Source organism: Nasonia vitripennis, chromosome 5, assembly GCF_009193385.2.
Source record: "Nasonia vitripennis strain AsymCx chromosome 5, Nvit_psr_1.1, whole genome shotgun sequence".
Taxonomy (NCBI): domain Eukaryota; kingdom Metazoa; phylum Arthropoda; class Insecta; order Hymenoptera; family Pteromalidae; genus Nasonia; species Nasonia vitripennis.
This window is the reverse complement of record NC_045761.1, coordinates 10,231,348-10,252,283: the sequence shown is the minus strand read 5'-3', so window position 1 is coordinate 10,252,283 and position 20,936 is coordinate 10,231,348. Positions and strand designations below refer to the sequence as shown.

General features: G+C 46.3%; 1 protein-coding gene across 6 annotated transcripts in view; it reads right to left on the bottom strand.

Moving 5' to 3' along the window:
* The window catches only part of LOC100678219 (mucin-19), a 42,187-nt gene that overhangs the window by 5,239 nt on the left and 16,012 nt on the right, over positions 1-20,936 (bottom strand). The window contains exons 1-12 of one of the 6 annotated variants that reach the window (XM_031932289.2): positions 15,965-16,333; positions 12,867-13,010; positions 8,116-8,261; positions 6,087-6,259; positions 4,399-4,669; positions 4,189-4,311; positions 3,935-4,105; positions 3,455-3,615; positions 3,118-3,371; positions 2,758-3,030; positions 757-2,691; positions 485-682 (exon numbers count right to left, since the gene is read on the bottom strand). In XM_031932289.2, coding sequence (XP_031788149.1) covers positions 485-682; positions 757-2,691; positions 2,758-3,030; positions 3,118-3,371; positions 3,455-3,615; positions 3,935-4,105; positions 4,189-4,311; positions 4,399-4,669; positions 6,087-6,259; positions 8,116-8,261; positions 12,867-13,010; positions 15,965-16,037 — 3,922 coding nt within the window. In that variant the 5' untranslated portion in view covers positions 16,038-16,333. Of the gene's footprint in view, positions 1-484; positions 683-756; positions 3,031-3,117; positions 3,372-3,454; positions 3,616-3,934; positions 4,106-4,188; positions 4,312-4,398; positions 4,670-6,086; positions 6,260-8,115; positions 8,262-12,866; positions 13,011-15,964; positions 16,334-20,936 lie in introns of those variants that run through there. The other 5 variants (XM_031932290.2, XM_031932287.2, XM_031932288.2 and 2 more) reach the window with 5 other exon arrangements.

The window sequence follows — 20,936 nt, the reverse complement described above, 5'->3', positions numbered from 1 at the left end:
TACAATAAACAAATTTACATTTTGATACACGTTGAGCAATGATATAATATTATTAAGATATATTTTATTATTATTAACATAAGTGTGTTTGATGAGTAGCAACTTTAAAATCAGTCCAAGTATTTTAAAGAAATTAATTAATAACACATTAAATGAATAACGTTATTGGTATGAAAAGCAGAATGTTGATATGACATATTAGTAAAGTAATGAGTTTAAGATTTTTAACTTGAAATTATGATTCATAATGACTATTTTAGTTAAAGTGAAACGACATTAAGATTTTATGCTATTTCACGAACGTCAGTCGAAACACGAAAAAAGTTTATCGTTTTGAATAAATTGCAGAACAATCAAAATATCTATGCAAATCCATAATACTTCACATAAATTGTAACTGATTTAAAAATTTTCATTAAAAAATGCGTACTTTGATAGAGTGTATTGATAATTCAAAATTGAAGAATGAAGCTATTCAAATTACCTAAACTGGCTTTCGAATAGTCATAAATATTCGTAGCTGTATTGAAATTTTGATTATTTTGTGTTCGTCCATTAAACGCGAATCCCGTCGGGGTTCGTCCTTGAGTTGCAAAACTTTTTTCGGCTTGATTGGCATATTGTCTACCGAAATTCTCGGTTGATGAAAGTCCCATAACTACGTGTGAATGGTAAATTACTGCTATATCGATCGAATATAAAGATTACTTATATGCGACATGTGTTAGTAAACAAAGAATAATAAAAACTACTTACAATTAACCGGGTTTAATCCTTGAACACCATTTGGATTGAATGTATTTTCTCGTGGTACAAACGGTATGATTGTGGAAGTAGGGAATCCAGCATTAGGGCTGTACGTAGAGTTGTATACTTTAAGTCCGGCATCGTCAGTGTATTGCGTTTTTCCAGCATTGAACAATCCAGGGCCACCTTGAGCGATTGTCGAAAATCCAGGATTTGGAGTTCGTCCATTGGCCCTATTCAAATCTATTCCAATTGTCGTACCCGATCCGCCAAAGAGACCAGTTTGTACGGTTGAGCCGAAAGTATTGTAATTGGTATTTTGGCCTTGAGCAAAGTTAGTATTCAGTCGGCCTCCTGTTACCAAACCATTTTGAGGCGTGACAGTTTCCCCAGCAAAGTTATTTATACCGTTTGTTGATCCAGCAGCATAACCAGTGGTCACACCTCCTGTGTAACCATTTGTTGATCCAGCTGCATAACCGGTAGCCGAGCCACTTGCAAAATTGTTTGCACTACCTGGAAGTCCAGCAGGTATACGAGTGTTTCCAGCAAAGTTATTCACACCAATGGTAGTACCAGCTCCGCCTGCATTGAATTGAGTAGTTCTGGACCCATCGTTGGAATAGATAGTGCTTTGTCCGCCTCTATCATCATAATCAGCTGAATTTGTAACGACACCTCCTTGACCATTAAATCCATTAGCGTTGACTTCAACACCCCTGCCAGTATCAACACCTGCAGGTGCTCCATTGCCGTTGTAATTGTGTCCATTACAATCCGCTCCATGTGCGTTGTGAGCTCCTTCACCTCCGTGATAATTCTGGCCATCATAGTCGATTCCAGCGCCTGCAGGGCCAGGTCCACCATAATTTTGTTCGTCATAATCACCTCCTGAATGCCCATTAGGACCTGGTTGGTTGTACACATTAGGTCTAAATCCTGGACCTCTTCCAGCCTCTGCAGCATTAGATCCAGCTGGATTGTAAGTTTGCGCATCATAATCAACAGCTCCACCCGCGTTGTATGTCTGCCCATTGTTATCGGGTCTAGCAGGCACGGCTCCGTTTTCACCAGCTTGGTTGTACACGTTTGGACTAAATGTCGAGCCTCTACCCACATCTGCACCAGTAGTTCCAGCTGCGTTGTAGGTTTGAGTAGCATAACCGGCACCAGATCCTGATGCTCCTCCTGCATTATAAGATTGTCCGTTGTATCCTGCTCCCGCATTATCACCACTGTAAGTTTGTCCATTATATCCCGGTCCAGCAACTCCCACGGTGTTATAACTAGCTCCGCCTGCAGCAGATCCGCCTGCATTATATTTCTGTTCATCGTATCCAGCGCCAGAATTAGCTGCTGCGGCGTTGTATGTCTGCCCGTTATAGACATCGCCATCATCTGCTCCGGAGCTAGCTCCATTGTGAGCTTGTCCACTATATCCTGCTCCTGCTTCAGCTGAATTGTATGTTTGTCCGCTGTACCCAGTTCCAGAGCCAGCTCCGGCAGCGTTATAAGTTTGACCGTCAAATCCAGCACCAGCAGCTGTTCCAGCAGAATTGTAGGTTTGCCCGCTGTGTCCAGCACCGGTACCTGCTCCAGCAGAATTGTAGGTTTGCCCGCTGTATCCAGCACCGGTACCTGCTCCAGCAGAATTGTAGCTTTGCCCGCTGGATCCAGCACCAGCACCTGCTTCAGCAGCATTATAGGTTTGCCCTTCAAATCCAGCACCAGCACCTGCTCCGGCAGAATTGTAGGTTTGCCCGCTGTATCCAGTACCGGCACCTGATCCGGCAGAATTGTAAGTTTGCCCGCTGTATTTAGCACCGGCATCTGCTACGGCAGCATTGTAAGTTTGGCCACCATATCCACCGGCGTTATAAGATTGTCCATCGTACGCTGCCCCTGCGTCACCGGCATTGTAAGTTTGACCGTCATAATCAGCTCCTGCTCCAAAGTTACCAGCAAAATGAGAATTTTGTCCATCGTATGCTCCACTATTATAGACAGTACCTTGCCCACCTTGATTAATACCAAAGTTTTCAAAACCATGCCCAGCATAACCACCCTGTCCTACGAATCCTCCTTGACCAATAATGCCACCTTGAGGTATGTGTCCTCCTTGTTCTCCCAAGGAACCTCCATACGCATATATACTGTGTCCATCGCCGTGTCCAGGACCGTTGCAGTTGGGTACCTTCCATGGCCATTCACAGATTAATCGGCTTTCGTCAAACACCAAACCGAATGGGCAACGGAATTCATAAGGAACCATTTCAGAGCCTCCTACAATATGACCACATAAATTATTATAATTTTCGTTTGAAAATTTGTCGCGTCAATATTAACATGTATTAAGAGAAGTATTTTTACCAAGATCGTAGCAGGCAAAGAACCATCTACAATTGTTAGGATCTGCGTAATAACCAGCGCGGCTCGGGCAGCGGAATCTGCCTCGAGAAACGGGTTCGATTTCACTACTTCCCGGACAGGCTGAACCTCTGGATATCGAACCTGGCCATGTACAGACTTCGGTTTTCTCATCAAAAGCCAGACCAGCTGGACAATCGAATTCGAAGACGGAGTAATCATCGACCTCTTGATTAAACTTAACACACCGGTAAAATCTGTAATTGAAAAAAGAGCAATTAAACTCAGTTCTTTCATTGAAGTTAATAAAATATTTCTTTATGATTTATGTATTCTTTACCTATTACAGCTCTTTGGATGCACAAAGTAACCCTGATGGGGACACGCAAAGGCAGTTTGCGTATTTTCACGTACAGCGCGGATTTTTCCCGCTGTATCAACCACTCGTACTATCCTAAAGTCCGAAGACCGCACATGCCTTGGGTAAGCAATTTCAGTACCCTGAAATAAAAATTCAAGAGTTAATTGCATAATCTCATGATGTAATGTGCAAAATTCTTTTTTGAAAAATCTTTGCATTCGAAAGGCATGATTTTCAAATTCATTCAATAGGTGCCAGCACCGTGCACACCGAGTAGGTAATCGAGCGGCGAACGGAACGCATACCATGCGGCCTTTCACTTCTATATCAACTCGATAATACCATTCCGTGCTCGCATTATCGGCCGAGCCGGCGCGAGACTCGCCGCTCGTTGAGCCGATAAAATTCACGTTGTCAACAACGGTTAAAATCGCAGAGCGCTATACAATCCTTTTTTACCTTCAAGTCTTTTTCCAGCGATGAAAGTACCACTTCCCTGGTTTTCCTTTTCATTTCCGTGAAAGCTCGTCGGACCGCTTGGGCCACGGATATTCCACAGTCGTTTTTCGAATCGTTCTCAGCGTCTCGTAATCCCATACCCGCCAATTCTCTCAAGATCACGTATTTACCCTGTTGGTTCAATTAGAAGCAAAGTTTTAGAAAATAATCGTCAATTTGGCCTGAAAGCCAGCATTTAAAATGACAATATCAACCTTAATTTTCAAGGAAGTCTCATCTTCGAAGGCGATCCACGTAGTATTTTTGAACGCGTAAGGCGCCGTCAGATCTTCGTCTCTCTCCACCGTCCACTCGCCATCATTCATCGCGTCACACAGCTGCGTTAGAAAAGAAAGGGAGCATTACTTTACGAAGGCATAAAATAGTATAGAGTAGTGAAAAATTCGAGTCGCGAGTTTGCGTACTTTTTTACGGTCAAAGACGGCGGGCTGTTCCTCCACGGTGAGAGATCTCGGCGTGTTATCCTGGGCTCTCTTCAACGTGAATTGATAAGCGCTGACGGGCACGGAAATCAGTATTTTGTGCTTCGGCGCACCCATGCCGCTTATGAGGTCCACCAAGCTATCGGTGTTCAGCATGTCGAACAGACCCATTAGTCGAGACGGATGGAAGGCTCGATAAGCCTCGTCGTTGTCCCTCAAGTAGTGTGTCGCTACCGTGAATAAGTCGACGTACCTGGTGAAGAATTTTCAAAGATTCGTATACAAAGTTTCGGCTAAGAAGGCGTTCCCGCATTATGCAATTTCTTATGCGATGACGCGACTACTGCTAAAGTTGGAAATTATGAGTGGTTATTTTGAAACTGATGAAATCACTAGCTAACAATCGATCCGTCATAAATAATCGCTCGATACCAATTATAATATCTATTTCAGTCCGTCTCAATCACCGCCAGTCTCGGAACAATCGCACTCGCGACCTTTAGGCGGGAAAAAAATATTGACTCAGAGCACCGCTTAATCCCATATGCAAATCAGCTTGCACCGCTCAAGCTAACAGGCATCAGCGACAGTAATTACTCGCAGAGTACTCTTGAAGAGCAAACAAGTAAAGCGTCCGAGTGCATTCAGCGAATTGCTCTCGTTGCAAGGATGTTGCCACCTAAAACAGCGTGTAAAGCCGGTCTCGAGTGTCTGCCACCTCGCGCGTGAGTTATGTCACACACGGAGCCGATGATGCATCAATGACTGCTGCATCTCTACTCGGTTCTCTCTCTCCCCACCTTTCATCCATATGCAACGAGGAAATCTGTCTTTCTCTCTGCGCGCGAAACTGGTGCAGCCGGTCGTTGCGACATCGCTGCTCTTCGTGCATTCCATCCGCATGACCCAGACCCGCTCTCGCCAAGCCTGGCGAAGTTCGCGCAGCCGAAGGAGGCCAGATTCGTCGTAAGTAAGCGCGCAGGACGACGTTTCAGGGATACACGCCCGTGTTGATGATGCGCGCTCTTGTTCTTGTTTTTTTTTCGCTCGCGCGAGCTTCTTCGTTTTACATGGAGCGATTCTTCGATGCTTCGTATAGGAATGGCCGAGACGGATCGAGATCACGCGAGCTCGAGTTTTGACCATATTTAGTCGCGGGGTGATTTGTCAGCGTTAAAGTGAGGATTAGTAAGAGACTGATGCAATATCGGTAATTCATTCTTCTGATGGATGTTTTTGCGGGCTGGGTTGGAATGTAGGACGATGCACTTTGCGTGGGTGGATCATGGGAATTGATTAATGTACTCAAGAGCGTAAAGAACAATCGTTAGTTCAGCTACTCCTTTATAAACCGAAAGCCACTGGTCGTTCGCTCGTTGAATTTACAGCAGCGTACAAAAAACGAATTCCATACTGTTCCAACCTTACCGCATGCTTTATCCTCCGAGCAATCATTAGCACATTTCATATACTCTCGTTTCCCCTAAACCCACAAAAGTTTTATCTGCTTTTAATGTGCCCTCGAAGACACGTGGGAATCGCGTGAAACAAGTCGTTAAGATCATTATACCCGAGCAAAAAATCCAAGCCATCAAGTTGTTAAGATGTAGCGCACACGCACGGGATCACGCATACGAGCTATTATAATAGAGACAAAAGCCCCGACGTACTTGGAGAGCTCCTTGAGCTCAAACTGCTTAGCCAAGTCCTCGGGTTTCGTCGGCACCGCCAGGAGGATCATCTTTTCTAAGCTCTTGTTCACCATCTCGTCCTTCAGACCCTTGACGAAGGAGACGAGCCGCTCCTTGCTACCGGCCGTCACGTTCAGCTCGACACCGTCGACCTTGAATGGAAACGGGGAAAATCGTTTTATTATATAGGCTTTGGAGTGTGTCGATTAGGAGACATAGTTTTGCGGTTTGAAAGGATCGTGACAGAATGTTTCGCAGGATCGTAAATTTACCCGACGCATTTTCATTCTCGTCAAACGACCGCAATGTATTCAGCGTATCGTAAAGTTTCTCAAAGACTCTATTGACGAAGAATTTATTTCGAGTGTTTTGTCGTTTAAATATCAATAGAGCGTTCACTGCTTTATATACGAGATTCGTAAGATTTTCCGGAAAAACTCGATTAGAATTTCTAATCAGCTTGGGAAAATCCTCGCGATTAGTGCATACAAACATCAATAAATACAGCCTTCAAATCACCGCATTATTCTTCACGGATGTCCAAAAGGCGTTGATACGTCGAACAAAAACAAATCGCCGCACTTACAGCGTTTATCGTTTTATAACCGGCTGATTGGTTATGCATCGACCGGCCGCATATACAAATATGATTGATCGTCGAGTGCGAACGCGATCATAACCCACACACGATAATAATATCAAAATTTATGTGAACGGACGATTTCAGCTGTATCCAGAACCAGTCGGCAGTCGACGTAATGAACTTTTTGTATATGCAATTACACACGGCAAACAACCTGCGCGCAAACTCTCTCGGCAATTAGACAATCAATTAGCGCTGGAGAAACTACCGGACCATAATCAATTAACAATCGCCGCGCGCATTCCCGCGAAAAAGCTCGCAGTCATCATCCTTTCCTCACCCGGTCCCGTTTCAAAACGCCTCCATGAGTAAACAACGAAAAGAGAGAAGAAAAAACTCGCGGATCACCGGCAAACCTGCCCTGCTACACGATGACGCGCAGCTGCGCCCGAAGAAATCCGCCGCCGCCGCCGAAAAAAAGACGACGAAACGCGGAAAGCAAAGACAAATGACCGACTGCAGCAGCAGTATAATACGTCCAGAAAGAGTTACACTCGGGCAAAAAGAACAGAGCAGCGCGACAATTGAGACGTAATTCATTGCAGCTGAAAAGCCTAGGCTCTGCAGACGAAAAAAAATGGCAGAGCCAGCGATCGCCCGCGGGGCCGTACACTACTCGAGCGGAGAAAGGACACGCCGGGAGCGCAGCTATACACTCTGATATCCGCGAAGGAAAGTAACAAAAAAGAAGGCGCGAGATCGCTCCGGGCCGTCGACCCGCGGGCCTCTCGTTATTATCGCAGATATATCGATTCGCTTTCATGGTCGCGGGTAGTGTATTAGAGAATATATGTATATACAGGTCTATCGCGCCTCGAGCTTACAGAGCGAGGATTTCCCGCGAGCGTGTGCGCGGCGGATCCGCGTAACAAGCTTTTGCATTGCGCAACTCGCTTGTAATACGTTGCGCGTAATTATTATGCGCGCGAGCGGTGAGGTTTTATTTTTTCGACCTCTTTCTCTGGCCATAGGCTTGTGACGCTATTTAATGGTTCTGCGGCGGGATGAGATTTTTTGAATTAAACTCTTTGTGATCGTTGCGACGAGGTGTAGAGGCTCAGGGAAATTAATTAAAAGCGCGGTTCGGAGTTTTTTGAGATACAGCCGAGAAAACAATCCTGTATAATGAAGTAGCGTGTGAAATATATGGTTTCGCTGAATTTCCAACGCGTGGAGTTTTAGATATTTGTGGAATTCCGCATAAATTAGGTGGAAAAGAATTCAGTGAAAATTGCGAGCAATTAAGGCGTTGCGTGTAATGTGTAGATGGAGACAATGACAGTCGAGTGAAAAATCATACAATGAGGGTAGATTTGCATACTCATACAGTAATTTTAAAGAATTTATACACATTTTATTCCTTACCTCTTTCAGAGCGTCGGTCAAATGAGTAACAGCCTCTTGTCGCGTCTTGGCCGAGCTTTTCAGAATTTCGTGTTTGTCGCTAACGGACAACAGGACTCTGATGCTAGGATTAGCCTCTTTGGCTTCATCTCGGAGGCTTTTGATTCCTGAAACATGCAACGCCACGTCTGAGTACAACTGTAGTGGAATAAACGTTCGAAATTTCGCTTTTCAAAAAATCTTCATATTCATAAAGCGCACTCTAGCTCTCGTTACGCAAAACGCTGCGTCGGAAGACACACTCCAACGGCGTGTCTATCCGGAAAAATAACAACGCGCATACTTTTACAAACATCGCATCCAGTTTCCGCCTGGCTCGCGTACTATACATACCCATTTTACGCGTTTTCCGGAAGCTTGGGTGGATTCGAGTTATATCTCCCAAAAAAAAACAACTCTCGAGCGCAAAGTGCGCATACATTTAGATAACACGTCGCGCTTTAAAATTCCAATCGGCGCGCAAACAACGTGGAACCAGACGAGTGTAAGCGCGCATAAATCGACGCATTACAGTAGGTACCCTTCCTCCGCTCGATCGAGTCTTAAATCAGCTCCTTTTACGATCGAATCAATCATCGCACAGCCGGAGATATAAACTCCCGCGGCTGCGAATTGATTCGCCGAGTCGTATTTCTCAAACGCATGCATCCGCGGATTTCTCTTATCTATGATGTGCGATGGAAAGTCGAGCGCTGTTGATATACTATCGAGATCGGCATCAGTGACTCCTATTCATGGCGCAATAAATCGCTCGCTTTGGAGTAAACGTTTCCTTTTTCTCGATACATATTATTAAGGTGAAGGTCGACGAACCGAAATAGCATCGCGATTATGGGCGAGTATACAGTAGCTTAAACGGCTGCGGCTATTATCTCGCGGAACTCCAGATGCTGCGGACTTTTAATTGGGAGTGGCGGTCTGTGTATACTGGAAATAAAGCGAGAGTATATGGTCGTTTTTGTGCCTAATTGTCCCCGGATGGCTGTGTAGCGGAATTGCGCTTTGTTTGGGAGTTTCTTGAAATTTATTGCGATTGGAAGGCTCGCTTTTTTCATCGCTATGTGCTAGAAGTGTCCGGTTGGAATGTTACATTTTTTGTGCGTTTTTTCAATGCAACAAAGCGCGATTAAGGATTGTTTAATGCTACGATCAATCGAGGAATTTACAAGCGCGCTTAGGGTTTTATTGTCGAGCAGTTGTTGTTTATGCTCTCAGTAAACTCTGAATTCGATTTCAAAAGTAGAAGAGCCTTGCGCAATTTGCGCGTGCGATTCATGCGTATGAACAGAGAAGATACTCTTTTTACAAAATGCAAATCATGTTTTGTATTCTACGAGTGAATGAAGAAAAATCGAGTAGCGAGTCATAACTTTACTCTCGTATACGTACATTTCTAGTGCGCAACAATTTAAAACACTTTAGCAACAGCGTCGATAAAAGTCAAATTATTTACAGCCGCCGTAACTTTGGCCGAACAAATCGCGCGAGTCACGCCAACGGTTCATTAAGCAAACTTTACCCTCTTATCTCCCTGGAGTCCTTCGCGTCGTCAAAACTTAAATACTCACCTCCCATCTTAAAAAGAAAATTACACAATTACTCAATACGCCTTTTCACGTCCTTCCCTGCGATTAATCTCTGCCACGATCCCCGGCGCAACAAATTGAAAAGGATCGCGCTCGATAAACATCTCTCTCTCTTTCTCTCTCTCTCTCTCTCTCTCTCTCTCTCTCTCTCTCTCTCTCTCTTCCAGCCGCGAAAAGCACGCGGCGTTGGATAACTGGATGCGTACGTACGAAGGACACGCGCCTCCCACGCAATGATTCGCGCTTATTTAGAGCAGCGAATAATGAGCTTTCACTTTTGGCTATAACGCGCCGCGCGTATTGTATACTCGTACGAAAACACACCGGGACGCCTTCCGCGCGAGACAAACGTGCGTCAACCGCCGAGTTCTTGCAGTTTCGAAATTTTAATATCTGCATGAGTTGGGTACTCGATTTTGTTTCAGCTCCCGCTGACTCGTCGCTTTTATTTTCGATTCGGTTCTTGGAAGAAGTATAAGAGAAAAAGTTTAAATGATAACGATGCTCTTTATTAGCTTTGAGCAATAATAAAATCGCACGAAAGGCTGCGTGTATTATTATAACGTTTGCAAAACGCAGGATGTGCTGGATTAATTTTTACGATTCGCGCGTTCATTTTTCTTTCGATGGACTCCCGCAATACAAACACGCACGCAAATCTTTTTTCTGTTTAATGTGTAGTCTGGATTTTGTAACTTCCTATATAATAATATACGTCGCAGTTTGATCGAGCGGAGGAAGCTCTAAATTTTTTAAAACAGCCACTTTCCCGTCAAAAACAAACAACTATCCTTAATATATCGAGCAATTTTAATGAACCGTGCCGTTACTCACACGCGAAAGTGAAAGTCCCCGTATAAGAGGTAGATAGAGAGAGCGTACGAGAGACAGGTGGTAAATAGATTATGAATTGGACGATTACATCGTTAGCGCGGCTGAAAATTGGGTTGTTCCAGCCAACACGGTAGTCAACGCGAAAATCGCGCGAAACGGAGACTTCTCTACAAATTAACTCATGTATACAGCGAGAGCTTAGGGTGTCCGATAGTCCAGTTCTTTAACCATATCTATACGATATAACGCAGCGTCGATTCTATAGACACGTCGCGAAATCGGCAGCGGCAATCAGCCTATTGACAACTCCGCGATTTATACATCGGTCTGCACAGGGTTTCGTAATGCCGACGTCTGTCAACGCACTTGTTCTCTTTTCTAGTCCGCGGCTTTTTGTCTCGCTGCTGTGCTCTCGCGGTCGCGCTGTATACCGATTTTCGATATGTCCTAATAAGGACGTCGCGCGCAGCAGAGTCGCGTTATATCATCCGAATGCGAGAACAATCGGTATAATGGCTGTGCGCGACGAAAATTTATCGGTTTCGCCGCGATGTATATAGGCGATAGCGGGGAATAACATTAAAAGTGGAGAGAGAAGCCGATCGCGCTCGAGTTTCCCACCTGTTACACGAGATCGACCATACGAGCTCTTGTTATCGAAATTGAAAAGGGCTGTTCGCGCGAGTGAGTGTATCTCCTACAGCAGTGTTTCTGCGTTTGTAAAAAATTGGTGAGAAAAACACGGCGGAAGAGCTTATGTGCATTTCGACCCGATATACACACGCATCAGTGTCATTCATCAGCGGAATTTACGCGAAAAATGCTAATCGCGGCTCTCATACACCGAATCGAAACAATGACGCATAATAAACGCAACCTCGCGAGCGCGAGCAATAAAGCGCATCAATTAACGTCCGCATCCCGGAGGCTCGAAATAAAGAGGAAACTTTATCCCCGACACTCTCGAGCGCGAACTCCGTGGCGTAATTGCCCGCTTATACGTAAGTATATGCGAAAGGAAGACGCGCGCCAAAAACGAGCAGTACAAGTAGTCCCTGCCCTGCAACAGCTTCTTCGCAAAGGACGCTCGTAAATATTCATCGTCGTGTAATCTTCGTGTAAAATTCCTCAACCCCATACAGCCGTGCGATTTTTCGCTCGACGTTGCGTAACCTCCTTAATCGATCGAGGCAGCGGCATAACAACACAATGTGTAACGCGAGAGAGAAAAGGAGAGAGAAGCTCTCGAGCGCGTCCGGGGAGAGAAAAAGAAACGAGTTCGAGCGTCGCCCGCGGGCTGTCTGCCGAAATTTCTCGATGATTTGTATTTGTAAGCCTGCTGGTACAATATTATCCGAGGGCGATGTCGTAACGGATCATCGTTGTAATATTATGCTCTGAATTTCGCTCGAGGAGTCGGCCGATCTAAAATCGCTTCTACTACTACGTCGAGATCCAACACACTGAGACAACGTCGACCACTCCCAAGGGCGCGCGCGCGACAATTACCGGCTAATTGCGATTGCGAAAGGAGCATCCGACGCATCCACTCGTAAGGGCAAGAAACGTCGCGGCCGGCTGTCCTCGTTCCAGATCGCAACCCTCGCGGGCTGTGTAGAGACGCGAGTCATCGCGTCGAGGGTAATCCGCGAGAATCGCCCTGCGGGATGCGCGAAAAGAACCGTATAATTGCCGGCGATTAATTGCCCGACAGCTTTTTCGCGGTTAATTGCGTCGCGCATAGACTGTAACATGCGCGCACGTGTGTGCTTGTAGAGAGGATTTTGAGTCTGCTCGCAAGGTATTTTAGCGCAATCAATTTTAATGAAACGCTGCTTTGTTATTTAAGCCATAAGATAGTTAGAGAGGTTGGAAAATAATTGCATTGTTGCTTGATTGAAAAGTAAAGTAGTCAGTATCTCCGTAAACCCGTAAAACTCTCTCAAACCCGTAAATTCCCGGCAACGAGTTTTCTTTTGAAACGGCTGCAAAGCTTCGATCAACGTCAAGTGGCTCGCGCCACCCAAAGCTCTCGACGACAATACATCGTCATTAGGGCCAGAAATCGCTCGGCGCGTTCTCACGCAATTAATCGGCGCAAATAATCGTCGCCTTAAATAGCTCTTCGCTTGCAGCAGCAGCGGCGGAGAATAATGTCGCCGTCGAAGCCCACGCGCGCGGCGAAAGCAACATAGCCATCGCTCGGGGGCGTTTTTCCCGCGCACATCTCAGCATGCAGCATCAGCGCCGGCGTGTGTGTGTGTACACGCGGAATCTAGCATTATAACTCACCGGAAGCGTCGAGATCCTGCAAGTCGTGGCCTTGATGGACGAGCGTCGTGCAGCGGCAGATGGCATTCTCCAACAGCTCGAGATTGCTGCGGCTCGTGTAGCAGACGATCTCTCGACCGGGCGTTCCTTCGCGATCCGGACATTCTGCAAGTGGAAGCGAAAGTTTCTTTGATAAGACGTGATGATTCCTTTTTTTTATTTTTATTTTTATTTTATCTTTATTTTATTGCGCTGCGGTTGCGAAAGCTCGACAACTGCGCCGATTCGAGGGCTTTTGTAAAACGCATGTATCAGAGTTGGGTTGCAATTAAGTGAAGGTAAATTCGAGTAGGGGTATACATGGGGCTTTTTATTGCGAATATGTCATCAGCCGTACCGAGCGGACGATGTACTACTGTGCGCTCACGTCGACGAAATCTAGGTCTGCGGCGGCTTAAAAGGGTAAAACGATTTAACATTCTTGTCTTGATTGACTTCGAAGACGAACGATTTTAGTCCTTTTTATTATTTACTCCGGCAGCGAGTAATTGTCTCTACTGCATTCCGGCCTGGACTTGAAAATAAAAAGTTAACCGTCCATATCGCGATGCAGTCGAGTTATGATGTAAAGGATATGTGGAGACGATTATACTTTTTTGAGAATCATTGTGCAATATTGAGTTGTAAAAGATTTGAGCGATCCGAAGCAATGTTTGAGTTATCATTTATCGAGTTCGCGTAATTGAAATGTTTAAGCGGTTTATGCAGATATTCGCTCGAAAGCCGCCGAGTACGTAATTTATATACAGAGGCACGTACTGTCGCTAATGTGCCTAAGTTTCCAAGGCATATACGATAGTCGGAAACTCAAACGGTTTATTGCCTCCATTAATTCGTGATTAATTATGCAATTGCGAAAATTAAGTAATTGAACTTTCCTCTGCCAAAAAGAGACATAGAAATAAATTCTATGTGTTTGCGTGTGACTTTCAAAATTATACTTTGAAAAATAAGTTGACGTAATTATATGGCATACCAACGCGCTATTATCTCCCACAATTAGGCGTTTCCAAAAACCGAGCTTTAAAACAGCTCCCAGCAATCAATCATCCTCTCGACCTATTCCAGCGATTCAGAACTCGATATAACCCTCACCACCCACAGCGGCAATATAAAGCAAACAGAGGAGGAGGAATACAATCGTGATGCGGCGGAAATCTACGAAGGAAGGACAGCCGGAAAACTGGCACGCGGCGCGTGACATCATCGACGTTGCAATAATCCTCCCATGAACCTTCGTTACACACACCGACACCGGCGGCTCGTTTGCATTCGCTTATGCACGTCTAATATACCAACAGCACTACCTTCTCGTTTATTTCCGCGCACAAAAATCTCTCGCGATTATCTAATTGTGGCAGTGAGGTAATTGCTCCCGGACGTCAACACACACACACACACACACACACACACGCGCGCGCGCGTAATTCGACTGGAATGAAAAAGAAAAAGGTTCGAGGGGTTTCGAGAAAAATTAGTGAAGTAATCGGGCGGAATTTCGAGGCGAGTTATGCCACGTGCTAGATCTTGGATACCAATAAAAGTTTTGTTTTGTTGTTACATACGCGCATATGTGAAAACTCGTGCGAGTGCAGTAGCATGTGTGTTTTATAATCAGTTTTTATGCATCGCGTTTTGATAAAAGTCGAGAGTTTGCGTGAACGTTTATTTAGCACATACATTCCGCGTTTCAATAGAACATAGTATATACAGCGATGTGTGTACGCGGTTTCTTTTTTTTTATGAAATCGATGAAAGACCCGTTTACATAGCTTGCCGAGTTGGGATAAATTACGGCGTTATTAGCGCAGTTGCTTCAGAATAATAGAATCTCGTTTTCTTCAACTTCACTTTACGAGTGTTACGAAGTAGGTATACATCGCGAGAGCATCGATCTCCGAGGGATCCCGGCACACAACAATCGGACTCTGAATTTCGCGCTCGACTGCCCCCGGGGCCTCTATATACACCGCACTCCTGCTCACGGCGCACCGCAAAGTGAGTTATGTGGCAGATGCGCTTTCGTCGGCTTTTCCGAGAAAGCGGGCCTTTTTTGCGCTGTACACCGGCAGCCGCCTACAGCCTACTCCGACGCGGAGCTGGATATACTCGTACTTTCGGTAACGGCGCACACGTGCGCTGCACTCGAATGATATAGAGACTGACTCCCGCGGCTGTAGTAGTTAGTTAGCCTCCAGAAATGTCGCTCTGTGTTTTAATCAGCAAAAGCAAACCGGAAATATGCGCGGAAAAACGTGTAGCTAATGAAGCTTCGTCGCGAGGATGAGATTTTTTTCGAGAAACTATAAACGCTGTAAGGGTGTGCGTGTCATCGGATTCTCCAGCGCGCGAAGGAGCGTCTCGAACAATAGAGAAATCTGTTAGTCGAATCGAGTCTCGCACTCGTCACTCGGCAGTTATATCGTAATGCTATGGAGGTATGCGCGGACGAGCTCGAAAGAGGATCACGACTGGAGCGCGGGGAGCTTTCAACGCGCCAACTGTTCGAATCGACGAAAGCTGGGGAGTATAAGTACGGGGAATCGTTAGGTAAAGTTCGACTTGCGGCGAGTGAGTATTGTTTAAACTTTCGCAGTTATCAAAACCGTTAAACACACGCGTTATGTAACGCGGAATATTGAATAATTAGAAACGAGTTCGCTATCGCGCGCGACTTTTGCGCGGAGTGGCATAAACGCGCGTGATTTAATTTACAATTACATAAGTAAACTAAAAATAGTGTGATTCCGAGTGTATTTATGCATTAGCTCAAAATTATCAAAACGTAATGGTAAAAGGAAAGCAATCGGCGACACGCGCGCTTGGCGAAACCAGAGCGGAAAAAATCTAAAATTTCCAGCGAGCCCGAGAGCAAAAAAACAGCGCGACACTTATGCAAAAGTTGCAGCCGGAACAGATTGTGAGCGACAGGTAAAGCTCGGTCGCGTAACTCGCCGATCCAAATCGATCATCCCGCGCGCGTTTCGAATCGCGCGCGCACAGAAGAAATATCCTCACTCTCGCGGCTTGACAGAATAGAGCGAAAAAATAAAACTTACTCAGGGCAGTCGTCGCACTAATCAGTAGTAACAGTCCGACGAGCAGGCACTGCACACGCCGGAGCCGCGTCATCCTGCCTCGGTCTCTATCTTGCACACGATATGCGATTCCCTTGGCCGACGATCCACCGAGCACGCGCAACTCAAGTTGGAGAAAAAATTTTTTTTTTTTAAAAGTCACTGGCTGCCGTGAAGAAGCTCCTCTGGTCGCGTCATACGTCTGCGCCTCTCTCTCTCTCTCTCTCTCTCTCTCTCTCTCTCTCTCTCTCTCTGTCTCTCGTGCGTGCGCGCCTCTTCCTCGGGGGGTTGTGTGCTCCCGATCGCGACCGGTCGGGGGTCTGAGCTGTGACTGAAGCCGGGGATTCTGCGGACGCGGACTTTAAGAGTTGCGCTGCCGTGTAGTATCTCTCTCGGGAAGGAAACGGGGGAGGGCGAGAGCCGCCGCCGCCGAGGTGAGCCACCGCCTCTCTCGAGCGAGCGCGCACACCTTGCCGATTCGCGCGCTCTTTCTCTTTCTCGCGCCGCAGCGCCTGCGATGTGTACGGGCGCTTGTGTCTCGCTCTTGGGAGAGGAGCCTCTCTCGTTGTTTCGGCGATGGTCAGTGGATGCGATAGGCAAGGACATCGGGGCGACTTTTTAAGGGAAAGGCGCGTTGATCGTTGCGATGACGGAGGGATGAAGCTGGAGCTGGATCGTAGGAAATAATTGCCGTGGCAATGGGAGGAGAGCGGATCCGATTCGATTTTTGACCTAGAAAGGACTTTTACGACTTTTTCGGATCGAGAGTGGCGTCCCCGTGCTACAACTTATCGGATCGAAGTAATTTTATTTAATATAGTGTACTCTACGTGCTAGTAGCAAAACAGGTCTCTCTGACACACCTCTCTTTGCGCTCGTGCTTTCTGAACTTTCTTCGGCGAATTAAATAATCTGAAAGAGTGTCAGTTACGCAAGCGAATTAAGCAGTAACTGTACAAATGTAGGCTAGTGATTTTGCGTTTCCTACCGACACACGCTCGTGTTTCTAGAGTGCGATCGAAAAATGGGCCAGCTCACTTCCGCAAAACCAAAATCAAACAGACTGCATTGTAGGTAAATCGACGATCTTTACCGGCGTTTCGTAAGAGACTGGTGACGATTTTGACCTTCGCACGCAGAGGCCCAAAAAGTTCTTATCTTCGCTAATCACACTTGCATTAATGACACTAACTTTAATTGAACGCCCCAACGATTGAATTAACTGCAAACGAGCGCAAACACCCAATCCTTGCCGGCATCGGTTTCGCGAAAAAAAGCGCGCGAACCTACATGGCGTGGACGACTCTCGAACTAGACATAGACTACCGCTGCTGTTCCGTCATCTCTGTACACGTGTAGCACAACGCTCGTCTTCCGCGCACTTGGCACGAATAAATTACAAAAATAAAAAAAATGTATTGCGAAATTGATGCGTACAATTAAAACCACAAGCCGCGCGCGTCAACGGGTTGCGAAAGCCGATGCTTAAAGAGTCGTTAGCCTCTTTCATGAGTGTGAGGACGGCGTCGTGGGTGAGCTCTCGAAAACGGTCATTAGGATTTTTCAGCCTTTTATTCGCCGCCACACGAAAATCGTCGCGCTCTGCTTTTCCTCGAGTTCTTGGACTACGCGTCTATCGCTAGCCTTGCTCGTCTTTTCGACCGGTCGAACCTTGTGCCGATTTCATTTTCCCCAGCCGATTCGTCTTCTCTGCAGCATCGCGCAGACGCCGATTTCAAGAATATAAGAATACTTTAAGGATTCAGGTCGCGCGGAGTGTTTATTATCCGCTTTTTGTTTACGCTCTGAACTCGCGCGTTATACTCTTGCGGTTAATAACCGTTGATTTTAACATTGAGTAACCGAGGCGCGTTATAAATTCGCTTCTAAATTACCACACGTCGACGCATCATCGCGATACCCCGATACTCAAGCCGAGAAATTCACGATAAAGCGCGATTCGATTGCGTTACTTGACTCGAAAGTTTCGCAAAAAAGTGCCGTAAACAATTGGCATACTCATCCCGCCTCTCGCGTACACACGTCGTAATTCGATCGTACAAGCGCAGAGCGCTCCTTGACACAGTAAACGTAATACCGCGTAACGTCACTCTCGACTAGCAAACAATAGTTTTCGCGTTAGAGAAGCTATAGAGGAAAAAGACGAAAAAAATTGGCGGGATTTAACGGCGAAAATAATGGTGGTCATTACGACGCTTCGCGCGCGCCATACCATAAGAAGAACGCGAACTTCGTCATTTCTGCGCGAAGAGATGTATATAAAGGACGAGCCCACGCCGATACGCCCACGCGTCGAGTGTACAGTGTGGATGCATCAGCTGCAGTGTATTCCGTGCAGCGACGATTGATTTTCCCAGGACACATCGTCTGCAGCACGTCGGAGCGAATCGCTAATCGTTCCGCTCGATGACAAATCGTCGACGGAAGCTGGCTGTGAGAGGAAGCTCTTCGTTGATTATGCAGCTGTAATTATAGCCCGTGTGAGCGTTCGCGCTTTGACGCCCGTTTGTTTGTTTACGCTATGGGATTGTTTATATCTATGAACTCCTGGTCGTACTCTCCGCTCGACGCTGCGTGAATAGCTCTCATTTTAACTCCTGTGCACACAGACGCGTGCGCGGATCGCTGATAAGAGACAGTTTAATTCAGTTAACTTCCGTAGATCTAGATACCAAGATATCTAGTATCTAAGATACCACTTCGGCCATTAGTTCCGTAACCGCGGTCGAGCTTATTCCGAGAAACCGCGATAGGTATATCATAAACATCGTGAAAAACGCGCGACGTTCAGTAATCCAGACGGGAAAATCGCGACGCATAATTCACTCAGCGCGCATTCGAATAAGTCGCCCCGAGGACATCCGTAATAACAGTGGCGCGTTCGAGAAATCAAATAAAGTTACCTCTCTCGAACAGTAGCCCCGGCTAATGTAATTGCACGCGATGCATATCGGCCGATACTACGCGAGGCTCGGGGTGAAACTCGCACGCGTGCATAGTCAATCAGCGATTAGCCTCGGGCTCGGGGCTGATATACAGCGGTGCGTCGATTGTCGTCGTGCGATTTTCCTACTCGGGATTTTATCGGTCGTAAAGTTAATTTTTAATCAGGCTGGTCCGATTTATTTTCGGGTAAATACGACTCGCTGCCTACGTGCGCTAACAGCTATATAAACAAAATTCTCTGTACTCGCGGAGCAATAAACTGCAAAGTACACGCTTACAGCACTCGACGATCGAGCGTAACGCGCTGGCGGTATTATTCAATTCCCAGTGACTGAATTACGAGCCGGCAGTTGGGGTTTCGTTTTCCGATATTATACATGCGAAATTCAACGCGCCCAGTAGTTACAGTCGTGCTTGGACGGACATCATCGGCCCTTCCTCGTAAAAGGATACCTGTTATATGTAGGTGCTATTCATTCGCGTGTGAAGTCGTCCAAATCGCATCGGCACACACGCATTCAGCTTCTGACATAATAAGTCGTAATAGAGGAATGAAGAGGAAAATTCTTTCGAAAGAAATCAACAAATATCCAAAATATTTTAGAAAGTCCGAAGCAGCCGCGCACAGCCGAAGAAGAAACCGATTACAGTGGAGGTATTTGATGGATCAGGGATATATAATTAAAAGTTCGACCACAGCTCGACGCTCTCAATTATCCAGAAAAATGCATCAAGTTCAGAGTGACACACGCACCGCTTCCGACTTGTCGCGGTGAAATTAAAAAAAAAGCGCTGCATCGGTCCACGCGCTCTTGCGGAGAAAGTAGAGCCGCGAAGTATTCGCGGGTGTTTCCATTATAGGCATCGGCGGAGCTGCTGTAAATGTACATATTAACTTGGATACCGACGACAGACTATCCGCCGTGTATAGAAGCTGATAAAAATCCGGGTTAAATCAGCGATACGCGCCACGTAATCGCCGCGCGCGACGCATAACAACACTTGCTTTCCAGTTTGTTTGTTAGTCTGTTTGTTGCGGGGGTATTAAACCTGAAGCCGAGTCGGCGAGAGAGAAATAATTAATGAACGTGAACGCGTGCAGCTCGGCGCCTGTTTTTTCAGCGGAGGAGGTGTTGCTCGGAAAGGATATTGTTTCCGGATAATTGACTGTGTGTGTTTTGAATTTTACGAGAACCACATAGGCGAATTAAAAATGTGTCATTAGCTACGCGGGGGTATCCGAAACATTCGTTAATGAAACACTCAATTCCCCCTAAATCAGTCGTACACAACGTCGAATTCCCGCTCGTCGACGCAGGGACAGGCGAGAAAAATCATCGCGTCAATTCGAGGACGATAACTCAACGCTGCAAAAAAACCGAACTAGATAAAAGGGGCACTAACGATGAGCGACGCGGACTTCTCACGATCGCTCTCGCGCTCCGGCACTGTGCAGCGAGATTCCATCGATTACGGCCGCCGCTTGCAGCGCACAACATCGCGAGCAATTCGACTTTTGCGGGACAAAAAGACGGCGCGAGATAACAAAAGTCGCGTAACCGCAATTACACCTGTCGCAACGGGGCGATGCGAGGTGGGGCGGAAAAATTCGGATACCGCATCTGACGCACACTGTGTACTTGTGGTACGATTAATGAAATCGAGCGAAAAAGCGGCCGAGTGCAGTTTGGGCTGGATTCTTCGGATTTTCGTGCGCGGGGACTATCGTATGCGCGTTAGGTATAGGAAAACTAATTAGGCAAGGGGCTGATTGGGCGAATAATTGGCGCTGATCTCGGAATTATTATTTCAATTATAATTATCGGATAAGGCATGGCTGTGGAGTCAGACAATGGGAGATGACTTTCGTCACACCTATAACGAGGCATGGCCAATACGACGATATAGCGTATGTAGTTGCACACATCCCTCCGCAGAAAACTCACAATTTCCCGCGTGACTTTCACATCCTAGATCTGCTCTCTCG